This window comes from Coregonus clupeaformis, chromosome 1 (genome assembly GCF_020615455.1).
Source record: "Coregonus clupeaformis isolate EN_2021a chromosome 1, ASM2061545v1, whole genome shotgun sequence".
Lineage (NCBI taxonomy): Eukaryota > Metazoa > Chordata > Actinopteri > Salmoniformes > Salmonidae > Coregonus > Coregonus clupeaformis.
In genome coordinates this window covers 65,942,367-65,959,496 of record NC_059192.1, presented here as the reverse complement: position 1 = coordinate 65,959,496, position 17,130 = coordinate 65,942,367, and the positions used below count along the sequence as shown (strand labels likewise).

At 43.1% G+C, this 17,130-nt stretch overlaps 1 protein-coding gene across 1 annotated transcript in view; it reads left to right on the top strand.

Annotated features, from left to right (window-relative positions):
• Positions 1-399: 399 nt before the first annotated feature.
• Positions 400-17,130, top strand: part of erbb2 (erb-b2 receptor tyrosine kinase 2) — a 46,626-nt gene continuing 29,895 nt past the window's right edge. Inside the window, exons 1-8 of the mRNA XM_041883972.1 lie at positions 400-665; positions 13,837-13,988; positions 14,115-14,301; positions 14,627-14,767; positions 15,775-15,843; positions 16,049-16,164; positions 16,418-16,559; positions 16,887-17,021. Of these exons, the coding sequence (XP_041739906.1) occupies positions 593-665; positions 13,837-13,988; positions 14,115-14,301; positions 14,627-14,767; positions 15,775-15,843; positions 16,049-16,164; positions 16,418-16,559; positions 16,887-17,021 (1,015 nt within the window). The 5' untranslated portion in view covers positions 400-592. The remainder of the gene's footprint in view (positions 666-13,836; positions 13,989-14,114; positions 14,302-14,626; positions 14,768-15,774; positions 15,844-16,048; positions 16,165-16,417; positions 16,560-16,886; positions 17,022-17,130) is intronic.

Genomic DNA, 17,130 nt, shown 5'->3' with positions numbered 1-17,130 from the left:
TTTCCTTATTAGTTATATGCAGTTGGTTGGACTCTGACCCTCACCGATGTTGGTGGGGAGTGGATAGTTGGTATGAATAGAGCTTATTCTTCTTCCTCCTCCTAGTTTGGCGCTCTCAGAGAAGGGCCTGAGAACAGTGAAGTATGATGATGATATAGCCTACTATGATGTAAACATGATGCACTCATAAACTATAGGGTAATACAATAGCTGTTTGATTTTGGTTGTGGGTTTCTCAAATAGCTGCAAGTGTCATAGGCCTATAGAAAATCCCCCCCTTCCCCCCCATCAAACTCAAACCGTTTTGAGTGACTTTCTGACTGAGGCGGGACGTGGGCGACTCTATTTGGCTGTTGGAGTCAATCGGCCCTATCTGCCACTCCCCATTCAGGCCTTCACGGGAGCGCGCCGGCTGGCTGTGTCACGCAAGCCTACCACGGACAGGCGAGCCACAGGCACGGAATTCCGAGGAGGAAGTTACTGGGATTGGAAAAACAACCTCAAAACTAACTGCATGAATAAAGGTGTAGGGGCGCTCCTCTCTAGAAATACAGAAGTGTTGGGTACTATGGACTAGTGGTGGTCGCAATCGATGGAGTCGGCGAGAAGTTTTCTGTTTCTCCGGTTACTGCTGGTCGGACTATCGGGCGCATTGGGCAGAGAAGGTGGGTCTCACGTTGGATCCTCTTCTCTTTTACACAGTGTCTGAATAATTAAGTTAGTCAAATGTGATAGGCCTATGTAAAACCTTGGAATAATTGAAAATAATTAATTCCCGAAACTGTGGGGAGTTCAACTCGACCCCGAGAGCATGACTTTGTGCTCCGACAATAGACCGCATTCCTATGTGAATCCAACCACCCCCTCGCACTGACTTCAATGTTGTGGCTCGAGATTTATTAGCTACTATTGATAAAGACACAAACGGTTAAAATAGAAGCGGGGTAAAGAGCTGGAGTTCGCGCTTCATTTGGCAACGCTCTTACAATGTAACATTTGTTGTGTTAAAGTGTGTCAGTGATAGTGACACAGAGTAGCATTCAGTAGCCTATAGTAACCTAATAAATTGGAGTGAAACAAGTAGGCCTTAAGTAGCCTACGCCGCCAAGAAATATGAGAACCTGCTTAGCAACTTTGTGTGACAATGGCACTTGTACGAATAGTTGAGAAGAGTTCACTTTAGTGGTAAACAAAATCAAAACAACAACAGTGATTGCATTGTGTGCTCCAAGGGCTCATGACGAGGTCAATTATTCACTGCTTGCGCTAAAGAGGACATTGTCTCATAGAACAGACCACTTGTCTGCAGCACATCAAATATTAACCAGTGAAAACTGAAAATGGAAGAGCAAAACTTTCTGCAAACACACAGGCCTACACACAGGCCTACATGTAGGCTACCTCTTTCCAAAGGGCACCTTGCATTCATCCACAACAACCAAGCTATTACTGTACAATTTTATTGATGAAATTGATGTTGCATCTCCAACTTTCTCATATCAAATTCAGTCTTTGTCAGAAGACTAAAAATAATCACAGACAAACATTCTCAATGTAGGCCTATATCTAGCCTACATTACCTGTTGTAGCCTATTCTTTGACATGGATGCATAACTGACTTAAAGTATTTTGTGATCTAAAGTTCAGTCGATTTAACAGCTACCACCACTTTCACTTAGTCACCAGCTGCAGAGAGAGCATATTGAGATTCAAAACTGCCAGGGGACATGATACACAATAACATTGGTCCACGACTGAATGCAATCACAAGTCTGGTCAGCATTTGTTGACAATATGCAACCAAAAAAAATGGTTTATGGAAGAGTCAAAGTAGTGCCAAGCTCTGTGCAAAAACTGAGATTGGAATTGAACCAGAAATCAATTCTGTGTGTGTTTCATTATTTGTTTTGGTTCAAAAACATGTACACACACACGTAACTACTAGTCACAGGTGACGTGCTTGCCAAATACAATTGCATTGTTGTCTGTAACAGGTCTGTACAGTTTTTGTACCAATCACAGCCTCTTTCTTCTTTGTAAGCAAATCATTACCACATTGGTTTGCATTGTAATGTTTTCATTGCACTCAAAGCACCATATTCGAGTCACGTAAATATATGCACATTTTCACTGAAACACTTCAAAACACTTATAGAAACTGATTCATACTGATCTAAAGCTGGAAGACTTATGGATACACACACACACACACCCTTGTTTTTGAAAGGCAGATATTCCAAAGGTCAGCTGCAGTTGACTCGCTAGTCTGGACACCATGCAACTGAACTGATTAATGATTAGTTTATCCTCTTATCTGTAGCGTAGCGTCATCCCCAGCTTTCCCAGCCTCAGAATGAATTGTAAAAAAACATCGCTAACACTGCAGCCTAATAATACAGTGAGCTCCAGAAGTATTGGGACACATTTTTTGTTGTTTTGGCTCTGTACTCCAGCACTTTGGATTTGAAATGATACAATGACTACGAGGCAAAAGTGCACACTGTCAGCTTTAATTTGAGGGTATTTTCATCCATATCGGCTGAACAGTTTAGAAATTAGAACACTTTCTGGTACATAGTCCCCCCATTTTAGGGGACCAAAAGTATTGGGTCAAATTTACTTACTTATATGTGTATTAAAGTAGTCAAAAGTTAAGTATTTGGTCCCATATTCATAGCACGCAATGGCTACATCAAGCTTGTGATTCTACACATTTATTGGGTAAATTTGCTGTTTGTTTTGGATGTGTTTCAGATAATTTTGTGCCCAATAGAGATGAATTCTAAATAATGTATTGTCATTTTGGAGTCACTTTTATTGTAAATAAGAATAGAATATGTTTCTAAACACTTCTACATTAATATGGATGCTACCATGATTGTGAATGAATCGTGAATAATTATGAGTGAGAAAGTTAGAGGCATAAATATCATACCCCCCCCCCCCCTCAAAAAATGCTAACCTCCCCTGTAATTGTAATGGTGAGAGGTTAGCATGTCTTGGGGGGGGGTGATATTTGTGTATCTGTAACTGCTTTATAACTTGTTATAAGTATGTATTGGCCTTCAGAATGCCTTATTATAAGTAGAGCCATGCTTTTTAGGCACTTTTTGAGGCAGTTTGCTTTTACCGATATTTACAACATTATCCGCTAGTGTTACAGCAGGTAGAAAATCCTAGGAAATACACTATATATACAAAAGTATGTGGACACCCCTTCAAATTAGTGGATTCTGCTTTTTTTAGCCACACCCATTGCTGACAGGTGTATAAAATCGAACATTGGCAGTAGAATGGCGTTACTGAAGAGCTCAGTGACTTTCAACGTGGAAAGGATGCCACCTTTCCAACAAGTCAGTTCGTCAAATTTCTGCCCTGCTAGAGCTGCCCGGTCAACTGTAAGTGCTGTTATTGTGAAGTGGAAACGTCTAGGAGCAACGACAGCTCAGCCGCGAAGTGGTAGGCCACACAAGCTCACAGAACGGGACTGCCAAGTGCTGAAGCGCGTAAAAATCGTCTGTCCTTGGTTGCAGAACTTACTACCGAGTTCCAAACTGCCTCTGGAGGCAACATCAGCACAAGAACTGTTCGTCGGGAGCTTCATGAAATGGGTCTCCATGGCCGAGCAGCTGCACACAAGCCTAAAATCACCATGCACAATGCCAAGCATCAGCTAGAGTGGTTTAAATCTCGCCGCTATTGGACTCTAGAGCAGTGGAAACGTGTTCTCTGGTGTGATGAATCACACTTCACCATCTGGCAGTCCGACAGACGAATCTGGGTTTGGCGGATGCCAGGAGAACACTACCTGCCCGAATGCATAGTGCCAACTGTAAAGTTTGGTGGAGGAGGAATAATGGTATGGGGCTGTTTTTAATGGTTCAGGCTAGGCCCCTTAGTTCCAGTGAAGGGAAATCTTAACGCTACAGCGATTCTGTGCTTTCAACTTTGTGGCAACAGTTTGGGGAAGGCCCTTTCCTGTTTCAGCATGACAATGCCCCCATGCACAAAGCGAGGTCCATACAGAAATGGTTTGTCGAAATTGGTGTGGAAGAACTTGACTGGCCTGCACCCCTAACCTCAACCCCATCGAACACCTTTGGGATGAATTGGAACGCCGACTGCGAGCCAGGCCTAATCGCCCAACATCAGTGCCCGACCTCACTAATGCTCTTGTAGCTGAATGGAAGTAGGTCCACGCAGCAATGTTCCAACAGCTAGTGGAAAGCCTTCCCAGAAGAATGGAGGCTGTTATAGCAGCAAAGGGAGGACCAACTCCATATTAATGCCCATGATTTTGGAATGAGATGTTCGACGAGCAGGTGTCCACATACTTTTGGTTTTGTAGTGTATGTCTCCAATCAATCAATCAATCAATGTCTGGTTGTGCATGTGCGCTTGGTGGGGGGATGGCCTGAGCCAGGGGAAGCGTAGCTCTGGGAATCTTAATTGCACAAAACCTATTCTTTGGGAGGGAAAACTATTTGTAGATCAGTGATTCTACACCTCACTTTGCTGAAGCTGATCCTCTCCAACGGACTCGGAAGTTGTAGCTAAAAATAGATACATTAGGGGCAGTTAAAGGGGAGAGTCAAACCAACACCTTAATCGTTATGCTAAGAGGTCCGAACCTCTTGGCTTAATGGTTAAGGTGTTGGCTTGACACTCGCTGGATCAGGATTCAAGTCCCAGTCGGGGCTAACCCCTCCCCAAATTCGCTACATTGGTGTCAGAAGTGGGATGGCGCCCATGAGGCCATCTGATAGGCGTGTACATGTGAGGGACTTGGTATAGAGAAGCGAAGGAAGGGGGTAGTGTAGCGACCTTAACCCAACACCTAGCGAGCTTAACAAGAGGTTAGGACCTCTTGTTATAATGGTTAAGGTGTTGGCTTGACAGTCGCTGGAGCCAGGTTCGAGTCCCGTTCGGGGCTATAACCGAATTCACTGCAAAACACTTCCATCGTTGGTTTCATCGACTCTCCCCTTTAACTGCCCCTAGTTGACCCATTTTTAGCTACAACTTCTGAGTCCGTTGGAGAGGAAAGTCAGCTTGAGCAAAGTGAATGTAGAATAATTTACCTACAAATAGTATTCCCTACCAAATAATAGGTTTTATGTGCAGAGCTACGCCTCCCCTGGCTCAGGCCATCACCCCGCCAAACACACATGCACAACCAGACATTGATTGACTGATTGGAGACAGTTTGTGCCAATTAAATAACATTTCCTAGGATTTTCTACCAACAGCAACTCTAGTGGTTATTGCTGGAAATACCGGTAAAAGCAAAGTGCCTCAAAAAGTGCCTAAAAAGCATGGCCTTAATTATAAGCTTAATATATGTTATTTCATAACACAGCAAAAAAGGACACATTATTTATTATTTATTGAGTATTTCTTTCTATGCCTATGAGCATTGAAATGATAAAACATATTGGAAACACATTACTTAAAGCCTTCAGGTATAATGCTTTACAACTTGTTATAAGCATATATGAGCCTTTATAATGTCTTATTTAAAAGTTTCATAAGACATTATAAGGCAGTCAGTCATACATGCTTATATGACAAGTTTTACAATGCATTATAACTGCTGGCTTAATGTTTGATTGGACTACAGTAAAATACATCCACGTTTTACCTGTGGATAAAGCTTGATACCTGTTGATAGAGACAGAGTGAAAAAAGGATATGACTGGACTGTTGGATGGATACTACTACTGCATTCAATTTCACTTTTGTTTTTGAAGCAGATGCGTTTGCTGCAATGTTTCCATCCTAGGACCTTCCACAGGCTGCTACTGCGTGCAAAAATAAAATGAACAATCAAATGCAATAGAGCTAACTTTTGCGTATTGAGATTCTCAGAGCAAGGGATGTCTACAGTGAAAAGTTGTATGTGCAAGAGACTCTTTTTCTTATACCGGTTCTCAGATTGGTTTGGAGGAGTAATCATGCATGTATTGTGTGTGTTGCACTCTGCCTGCCATTGTATTGACGTGTGTGTGCGCTTGTGTGTGTGTGTGATAGAGTGAATGTTCATGCGCATAGAGTATGCTCTGCACTGCAGCAACAGGTACAGATCCTGTTCTTCCTGTCGGTTGAGCAATACCTGTTTGTACTTGGCAAGTGAAAGAAGGAGGAATGCTTTTGGGGGGAGTTAGAATAGAAATGTATGTTTATCCAAGGCAAGTTGCTAGGATTAGGGTTGTTGGGGAGGCAAAGCCCACCTGAAGGTGCAATCTGTAATTGAGTTTCTGTTATTGAGTGGACTATATACAGGACTGAGTGGGAGGGTCTTTGCGTGCGGGTGTACTGATTGGCTGAAATGGAACTATGTTTGTTTTTGTGCTTTTTTTACTAACTTTGATTGTGCATTTGTCCTGTGGCCATCAGAGTACAAAGTAATTCCAGATTTCCCCTTTAATGGATGTCTGTTTATCTGTCAGACAATACTAGGTTTGAAAGGAAGATGTTGAAGTAGTTGAGTATCTTGGGGTAGGAGAAGATTAGGGTTGAAGAGGAGGAAGTTGAAGTGGAAGGGGCGGTACAGCAAAGGGAATTGTCTCAGTGGTGGCAGCTTTTCCGGGTTGAACCAACCAACACCTGCGGCAGCATTGCTGGCAGCCGTGAACGTTGTTCTTGTTAGTCAGTGCACACAACACACACACACCCAGGCTGCCCATGTAGGTTTGGTTGTGTTAGCTTTCGAAGGCTCCTGCAGTACAGGTATAGGTCACATTCAATTTACATTTAGTAGGTACTCTACTCAAGCTGCCCCAATTAATCTATCAGTCATGGTTAATGCTTGAAAGACATTGGTATACTCCAACAATGACAAAACTGAAAGCAGTCGACTTTAGAGCTTATAGCAAGCAAAGTATTTCCAAGTTTTATGGGGGAAGAAAAATGTTTTGATTTGAAAATGTAATCCAATCAAAATATTTGTCTTGGATGACTAGCAATCACAGTTCATTAGAAGTTGATGGTTCCCAAAGATATAGCTGCCAATGTTTGAATCTTGAAGTATGCTTTACAAGAAGTAGAAGGACACATTAACTTGCAACATTTATTTTTCCATTCAAAACCTCAATGGCATTCCATCCTCACTTTCATAAAGACAAATGTAATACAGAAAGTATACCCAAACACTAATAATTACTCTCAAAACTAACGTGCTGTTTCATTTTCAAGCGAATATGTTTGACAATTGCATTCAACTGTCATGATAGACATGGAATGGAGAATAGACGTGGGCTATGTAGTTTTCATGAGGTTCTCAATGCTGACCGAACTGTTTGGTGTCATTTTTTAATCTTCTTTTTCCCAGAACCCTCCACCTCCTGGGTGGTTACCGCAGAAACCATTTGGCAAATGGACGTTTCCAAGTGAAGTTGCTAGGATATGGTGTAGAGAAGCGCTATCTAGCCAGCATTAGCCAGCATTAGCGATTAGCGAGCACCTCGGTGCATGTGTGAATGTGTATGTGGTGTGTGTGTTTATATAGGTGTCAGTGGCAGTCCTTTGTTGGGCACTGACACATGCATAACGCTGGCACTTGTGCCCGTCTGAGAAAGAGGCGAAGGGATGGATGGATGGATGAAGGGAAGGAGATCTGAAAAGAGAAGGAGAGCGGGATTAGATAAGAAGAAAGGGCTGGAGCAGGAGAGAGAGAAAGAGTGAGAGTATTTACAGTAATTGGTTGGATAGGGAAAGGAAGGGGTGGGTTTCTACTCAACGTCAAGGCCAAAGCCGGACAGTGAACAAAACACGTGTGTGTGTGGGTGCGTGTCCATGCGAGTGGGAGTGAGTTTCGGCTTGATTTAGTGGGTCATTAAAAAAATGAAAGCAGTTTGGAAATAAATATCAAACAAACTCCTCTTTTAGCTCCCTACGAAATATTTTACATGACTAAGTCAGTATAACGAAGTCATCTGATCAACACTGTAGAAAATTATTTGTTGTTTCAACTTATTATTTCCAGTCATGAAGTTGCATGGCCTTTTCAAGCTCTATCAACTTTAAATTTCAAGCTATCCTTACTTAAACAAAATGTACCTTGACTAATAAAAGATAGTTAAGTCAACTTCAACAGTTGTCAGTAAAACCTACTATTCCTAGTTGAATCAATTTCAACTTTAGTTATATCAACTTTTAAATGTAAAGTTATCCTAACTAACACCAAATTTACTTTGACTAATAAAGCGAAGTCAAGTCAATTTTACAGTTTGTCAGTATAATCTACTATTTATAGTTGAATCAATTGAGGTTTTAGTAGAGATTACTAACCTTAATATTTTCAATTAATCTAACTTACTATCCAGTTAAGTAGACTATATATACATTGACTAAACAACCATAACCCTAACAATTATATAATAGAGATTTCAGTAGGGAACATTATACCCCCATCTCTCTTACTCATCTGTGAGCTTTTTCACCAATTTCAAAACTGGCAGTGCACATAGTAATGTCAACCAACCAACAAACCACTTTAACTACAATGACATTATCAGTAACGTTGTACTTGTTACTTTTTACATGTGGTTGTTTATCTACCTTCATTGAATGCACTAACTGTAGTCTCTCTGGATAAAAGCATCTGCTAAATGAGCTCTGGTCAAAAGTAGTGCACTAAATATAGCTGAATGATGCGTCTTGCCATAGAGATCCGGCATTTACAATAGGGGCGCTATAGTAATCAACTGAAATTGCAAACTTTGAACAAGCATATCTCCTGTCCCGTTTTAGCTACAGTCATGACATTTTGTACATAAATGCATCTCCTCATGAGAATCAAGTTTACCATAAGGATCTAAAAGCTCTGCCCATTCACAAAACTGCAGATCGATTTGAATATTTCACAGTCAATTCATTGACATCGACCATTCTGTTACTATAAGTATAGTCTAGCGAGACTACTATCAGTATAACTGTCCGTTGTCTGCCCATAAAAATAGATCATGTTTTATATCAATGTATTTCCCCATCAAGCAGTGGAGTCTGTTCTCTGACATCCCATCCATTGTGAGCTATCATAGTTTTGATTTCCAGCTAGGGAAAAAATACTTAATTGTTTTTTTTCTCTCTCTCATCAATCCATGCAACATACTTTTGAATAACAGCATGTTTACTGTTGCCTTTTATAGCATCTAGCGTCTGCTACAGTCACACACACAGTCTTTAGACTAACAAACATGTCCCTTTTTACAACCCCCTTGTCTGCGCTAGCTTGTTAAGGTGCAGCTAGGGCTGTGGCGGTCATGACATTTTGTCAGCCGGTGATTGTCAAGCAAATAACTGCTGGTCTCACGGCAATTGACAGTTAATTAACATAAACACATTTAGCATCTCCTGTCTTCCATGCATAGCCTACAAGCCACTGATGCAGACCTTTGGAACATCTACATTTAAAAAAAGTCTAATAAAAACATGTAATATAGCCTACACCATTACAATAAATCCATTATTTATTTTAGACAGATCTAAAGAAACATGATATGAAGAAAATGTAGTCTATTTGAGAAGAACAGAATAGCATACTCTGCGTTGTCCTTATGTTTAGGCCCTGATCTGGCTATGCCAAATGGCTGTGGGCTACACTAGTTCATTTAGCAGACAAGATTTGCTTAGAATTCCGTAGCATTATTTTATATTATTTTATAGTATGAAGAATACAATTGAACATAGCTGAATTAAATAGAAAGGATATTTTCTCCAAACGATTTGAGGGAGTGCGCACATGCGGCTATTCTGTGTTGAGCGGTTAACAAAGAAACAGGTACTCCTATATGCTTAATTTTAATATATTCTAAGGCTGCATGATGCGACTAATGATGATTTGAAAAAAGTTGCATGAAAGGCATGAGCTCTGCTTAGTTTTTTTTGCGCAGGCTGTACACACTTCATCAGTCTCTCATTCACAATTTGACAAGCACTTGATAATGCGTCAAATTTCCCGGCTGCATCCCCTTTGTGTGGCCATAATCCCCTTTAAAAAATCCATGCCTTTTGCGGCCAGCAGCCGTTATGCCTTTGGGCTGAATATAATAATTATAATTCCCTTCTCCCCGCTGCGTGCCGAAGGCCCTCTCACTCACATGGCTCTCAGTCACGTGATCGGGTCTTTCTCACAACCTACAAGTGAAGACAGACACATCTTATCCAATTCCGAGGCGCATATTGAAGATATTGGAAGAACTGTCCACATTTATTTTTCGTCAGCCAACAAGATGAGTAGGCCTAACGAACAGCAAAAGCACTAGCATATGTCAATCTACTATCCCCCATAGTACAAAAGTTGACCTATTCTGTGCAATAAATAAATGTTCCAAACATAGTCCGGGACAGTTGTGGGATGCGATAGATCCCAAATTAATACAACCACTAGCATAATAAAAAACTGTTTTAAGCAATGAGCCTTACGCAACAGATGAGAGAACATTTAGGCCTATGGGCTAGGCTACATGAAGTGTGTGACTATGATTAGAAAAAGTAGCAAAATAAAAGCATGCACTGTTTGCCTTAAGCTGGGCATCATTCACAAGTGAAAATATATCATTCACAAGTGATAGGCTAATATTGTCACCCATCACACTATTCTTGATTTAATCTTGTCTTTACATATATTAAATAATATATGTGTGAAATTTGTTTTGATTTAGAATTGACCATTAACATGCACCTGTCTTGAAACAGGAGCAGTGGGAAAATAATACATTACACAATAATGTCATCTATGCACTTAAATAGTGAATGGAGGACGCTTTTCTCATGGTTCATTTTCATGCCAGCCAGGTAGGCTATACATCTGTTTTAAAGAGAAGCAATGTGCTTAATATTAGGAAGGTTGAGAAATATATATAGATATAGTAGGCCTAGCCTATAGAAAGCTGATGGGATCATGCTCTTTTTAATATAGGCCATCACTCTGTTTTCTCACGCATAGCCTATAGAAATGTTGCACAACATGAGCTCATGGGCTCTCATGAAGTGTTTGATTATATTTTTGATTATATTTGCATTGATGTCAGAGTGATTAGAGGGACAATAGAGTGCGGAGTACCAGGCAGTTAGCAAGTTTGGTAGGCTACTAATGACCATCAGCAGCATCAGAGCTTGGAGAAGCCTAATTACTGTGACTAAACGGTCACATGGAATTTGACTGCCATCATGACTCGTGACCGCCGGTGTGGCGGTAATACGGTCACCGTAACAGCCCTAAGTGCAGCTGATACTATATTGGTCAGTGTGAGAACACTGGGCTGCGTTTAGAACACACTACACGTCACATAGCATGTGATAAGAACTCGTACACGGTGCAGTAATACAGGCGCGATAACGACTCGTATGTCCTTGGCTGCGTCTCACTACATTCCCTATATAGTGCACTACTTTTGACCAGAGCCCTATCGGCGTCTTCTCAGACATCTTCAACCTGTCCCTGTCCCAGGCTGTAGACCCACCTGCTTTAAGGAGACCATCGTCCCAGTGCCCAAGAAAAACAAGGTGACATGCCAAAAGACTATTGCCCCATTGCGCTCACCTCAGTCATCATAAAGTGCTTTGAGAGCCTGGTCATGGCCCACATCAAGGCCAGCACACTGGACCCACTCCAATTGCTCCAACAGATCCAGGGAAGATACCATTTCCATCACTATTCACACGGCCGTAACACATCTGTACAAGAGGAACACCTATGTGAGAATGCTGTTCATTGACTTCAGTTTAGCATTCAACACTAGTGTTCTCTCCAAGCTCGACACCAAGCTCAGAGCCCTGGGTCTGGACACCACTCTCTGCAACTGGATCCTGGACTTCCTGAAGGGCAAACCACAGGCTGTGAGGATTGGCAACAACACCTCCTCCATTCTGACTCTTAACACAGGGGGCCCCCTGGGGTGTTTCCTCAGTCCTCTGCTGTACTCCCTGTTCACCCACGACTGCGTGGCTTTGCACAACACTAACTCTATCATCAATTTTGGTGACGGCACCACGGTTGTAGGCCTGATAACCAACAACGATGAGTCAGCCTATTGGGAGGTAGTAAGTGAACTGCCATTGTGGTGTCATGACAACAACTCCCTCAATGTCAGCAAAACAAAGGATTTGATTGTTGACCTCAGGAAGCAGAGGAGGGAACATGCCCCAATCCACATAAACCGGACTGCAGTAGAGAGAGTCACGGGTTTTAAGTTCCTCGGCATTCACATCAACAAGGACTTGTCATGGACCAACAATACCACCACTCTTGTCAAGAGGGCGCAACAGCGTCTCTACTTTCTAAGGCAGCTGAAGAAATGCGGCATGCTGCCCCGTATCCTCTCAAAATACTACCGCTGCACCATCGAGAGTGTCCTGACCGGTTGCATCACGGCCTGGTACGGGAATTGCTCCTTCCACAACCGCAAGGCCCTCCAGTGGGTGGTGAAGACGGCCCAGTATATCACTGGGACCATGCTCTCACCCTTCCAGGACATCTACTCGACACGGTGCCTGAGGAAGGCACGCAGCATCATCAAGGACACCACACACCCCAGCCATAAGCTGTTCTCTCCATTACTGTCGGGCATGAGGTCTGATACCAACAGGCTCAGAGACTGTTTCTATCCACAAGCCATCAGACTGCTGAACACTTGAACAGGACTGACCACCTGCTCTGATTCTCCGCACCTTAGCACACATGGACTCAATCATGCACACACCCACACACACACACATGTATATATATATATATATATATATATATATATATATATATATATACACACATTCAAGCTACACACACATCCCAACTGCTGCTACCAGACTCTTATTATACTGCTCAATTTATACACTTGCCCCCCATCCTCCCCTTCCCCAATACACAGGTAAATATTGGACTATAAATTGTGCCTTCCTGTATTAAACTTAAGCTAATATGTTTATTCTATTCTACTGCCATTTTACATTTACTTGTTCTTAAGTAATTTATTATTATTGTTTGCATTGTCGAAAAGGAACCTGCAAGTGAGCATTTCGTTGGACGATGTATACCATGCGTATCCCGTACGTACAACTAATGTGCACTATGTAAGGAAAAGGGTGCCATTTGAGACAAAGCCACACATTTTGGAGGCCGTTGGCAGAGGCTCAGCGATTGGCCAAATCCTCTTCCTCTCTCTCTGCATTTGCTGTGTCCCTGTATCCTGTGTCACCCTGTGTCCGGCTTGCTCTCTCCAAAAAGAGGGAAAGTGATAGCCCTGGAGGAGGGAGGGGGAGGATGGAGAATGAGAGGGAGGAGGGAGAGAGGGGGTGGAAGTGAACTTCCGGAAGGAGGGTTGAAAGAAATGTTATGGGAGTCTTCCAGGGATCTGGGGAGGAAGTAATTTAATTGTGTGTGTGTGTGTGTGTGGAAGACAAGCAATGGGAGGTTGTTCTTATGTCAAGGCTCTCTTCTTTCCTTCCTGTCTTTCTCTTTAGGAAAAAATTACGTCAGTGTGCACACTATACAGACAATATGCATATGACTGTATTCATCATGCCATGGCAGAGGGATGAAAAAACCTATAGTGAATCTTAAAGTGAAAAAAGACATGTACTACATGGTGTACAGTATATTGTCAATGAATAAAATTGTTGATGCACCTGCAGTGTGTAAAAAAAAAATATATTTTTTGCTGCACATGCAACACAAATGGCACACCTGATTACCAACTTACTCAAATGCGTCATCAAAGGCGTCAAGACGTGCGGAAACACTGGTTGACACAAAGCCCTGCTTCAACTCAGGATCCTGTTCTTTAAATTAAATGTAAACATGTATTAACGTATCTATTTGTGCGTGTGTGTTGTCAGTATGCCTGGGCACAGACATGAAGCTGGCCCTTCCCTCCAGTCTGGAGAACCACTATGAGACCCTGCGGCTGCTCTACACTGACTGCCAGGTGGTGCACGGCAACCTAGAGATCACACACCTTCGGGGCAAGCCGGACCTCTCCTTCCTACAAGTATGTGTGTGTGTTCTTTGCAGGACTTTTTTCCCCACCTGTTATCAATGCTAACATCCCTCCCTTTCCCTATTTTTTCCCCTCTCTCCCCTTCTTTCCTCCCTCACCCTCTCCTTCTCTCTCCAGGGTATCGTGGAGGTGCAGGGCTACGTCTTGATTGCCCGTGTGTCTGTGAGCGTGGTGCCACTGGACAATCTGCGCATCATCCGGGGCAGCCAGCTGTACAACTCCAGCTATGCTCTGGCTGTCCTGGACAACACCCTCCCTCAAGGGGGGGCGGGCCTAAGGGTGCTCCGCCTCCGCAGTCTCACAGGTGAAGGAGGGGCCAGAGAGTGAGAGGGAAGTCTTTTTGGGATACAGGAGGGATGTAATCGTAACGCAATGAAGGGATTGATTGGATACTCATAGGCCCTTTTTTAATTCTTTAAAAGTACATCCTTCCTTCCTTTGTCATAACCACTAATTAGACATGATTGAATAGGTGAATGCAAGGGCTTTACCACATGGCTTTTTCCTGTCCAGTCATTTCTCATCAGTGATTACTTCAATGAACGTAATCTCTTGTTAGGTTTTTTTTGTCAGTTCCTCTGTGAACATTTTTAACTGAGCCTTCCCTCCCTGTCCTGTTAACCCAATAGAGATCCTGCTGGGTGGGGTGCATATTTGGGGAAACCCCCAGCTCTGTTTCCCAGACCCCCAGCACATGGAGTGGAGGGACACACTAGATGAAAAGAACACACATGCCAAGCAGCTCCGCCTTCAGGCCCGGTCCCCCAACTGTGAGTGTTCCTGTTATGGGAGTGGACACGCGCGCGCACACACACACACACACACACACACACACACACACACACACACACAGTGCCTTCGGAAAGTATTCAGACCCCTTGACGTTTTGCAGATTCAATTGTTTTTTTACTCAGTACTTTCTTGAAGCACCTTTGGCAGCAATTACAGCCTCAAGTCTGCTTGGGTATGACGCTACAAGCTTGGCATGGCTGTATTTGGGGAATTTCTCCCATTCTTCTCTGCAGATCCTCTCAAGCTCTGTCAGGTTGCTGCACAGCTATTTTCAAGTCTCTCCAGACATGTTCGATCGGGTTCAAATCCGGGCTCTGGCTGGGCCACTCAAGGACATTCAGAGACTTGTCCCGAAGCCACTCCTGGGTTGTCTTGGCTGTGTGCTTAGGGTCGTTGTCCTGTTGGAAGGTGAACCTTCGCCCCAGTCTGAGGTCCTGAGCACTCTGGAGCAGGTTTTCATCAAGGAACTCTCTGTACTTTGTTCCATTCATTTTTGCCACGATCCTGACTAGTCTCCCAGTCCCTGCCGCTGAAAAACACCCCCACAGCATGATGCTGCCACCACCATGCTTCTCTGTAGGGATGGTTCCAGGTTTCCACCAGACGTGACACTTGGCATTCAGGCCGAAGAGTTGAATCTTGGTTTCATTAGACCAGAGAATCTTGTTTCTCATAGTAAAGGGTCTGAATACTTATGTAAATAATTTGCTAAAATGTCTAAAAACCTGTTTTCGCTTCGTCATTATGGTGTAGATTGCTGAGGATTTTATTTATTTACACCATTTTAGAACAAGGCTGTAACGTAACAAAATGTGGAAAAAGTCAAAGGGTCTGAATACTTTCCGAAGGCACTGTACATCCCAATGGTCAGTCAACTATCCCTATGATTGAAGTGTGGTCAGTCTGTCTCCAGAGGTCAATGTTCGGTCAGCATAGGTGACCGTCTGTCAAGGCGTTGTTGACCGTCTTATGTCTTTTGTCCCAGGTCCAAAGTGCTCCCCTGCCTGTGGAAAGAGAGGCTGCTGGGGAGAGACGGAGCAAGACTGCCAGACCCGTGAGTCTGTCTGTCTGTCCATCCCTTCTTCTCTCAATCTGTTTATTTATGTCTTTATGTATCCATTCTGTCTATGCCATTTCTCGCCCATCTCTTCTTTTCTGTGTATCTCTTTTTCATCACATTTCTGGATTATAGAGATTAAATGGCAGCACAATTTCTCATCACAATCCCATCCCCCCTCTCTTTCTCTCTCCCTCTATAGTGACCCATGTGCACTGTGCGTCGGGGTGTCTGCGCTGTAAGGGACCCAAGCCCAATGACTGCTGCCACATGCAGTGTGCTGCCGGCTGCACTGGGCCCAAAGACTCAGACTGCCTGGTGAGAATACTACCATACCACACACATACACACACACACACAGCAACTCCCTGTCTTAGTTCAAACAATGTGTCTTGACTCTTGCCTCGAATGTGTCAATTTTCCTCTGTATTGGTTCCTACAGTTGCGCCAGGAGAAAATAGGGTGGTGTGTTACACACGCATTGCAGCAATTGTTTTGCCAATACTGCAGCACAACCAAACTTTTTCATTTCCTACGGACAAACTTCTAAAGAACTGCCTCTGTTTTACAGTCGTGCCGTCACTTCAACGACAGCGGGACATGTAAAGACAACTGTCCGCCCCCCACCATCTACGACCCAGTCACCTTCGTGTCCAAACCCAACCCCAACAGGAAGTTCAGCTTCGGGGCCACCTGCGTCAAGACATGCCCCTGTAAGCTTGGCTTACTTTCCTGTATATATAAATGTCCCATTTACTCTGTCTGTCTCTCTGTTTCTCTCGCTCTCTTTTTCTCTCCGGTTTTCTCTCTCTCTCTCTCTGTCTGTCTGTCTCTCTAAGGAATTATATTGTCTCTCCATCTCTATCCCTCTCACCTATTTCTTCTTAACACACTCTCTCTCAATTAAATTTAGGTCAATTAAATTCAAAAGGCTTTATTGGCATGAAGAGTGTAGCGACACAAACTGTACATTGCCAAAGAAAACATATAGAAACATAGAAATATGTCAATGATATCTTAAAATCAACATCTCTCTGTAGATAACTACCTAGCCATGGAGGTGGCCTGTACCATGGTGTGTCCTAAAGCTAACCAGGAAGTGATTATCACCCAGCCTGACGGCAAGGAGACACAGACACAGAAGTGTGAGAAGTGTGAAGGGGAATGTCCAAAAGGTTTGTGTGTGTTTTATGTTTGAGTTCGTATGTGTTATGATGGTGGTGGTGTGTGTGTGTGTGTGTGTGTGTGTGTTAACATTTGCATGTGTGCGTATTCACCCTGACT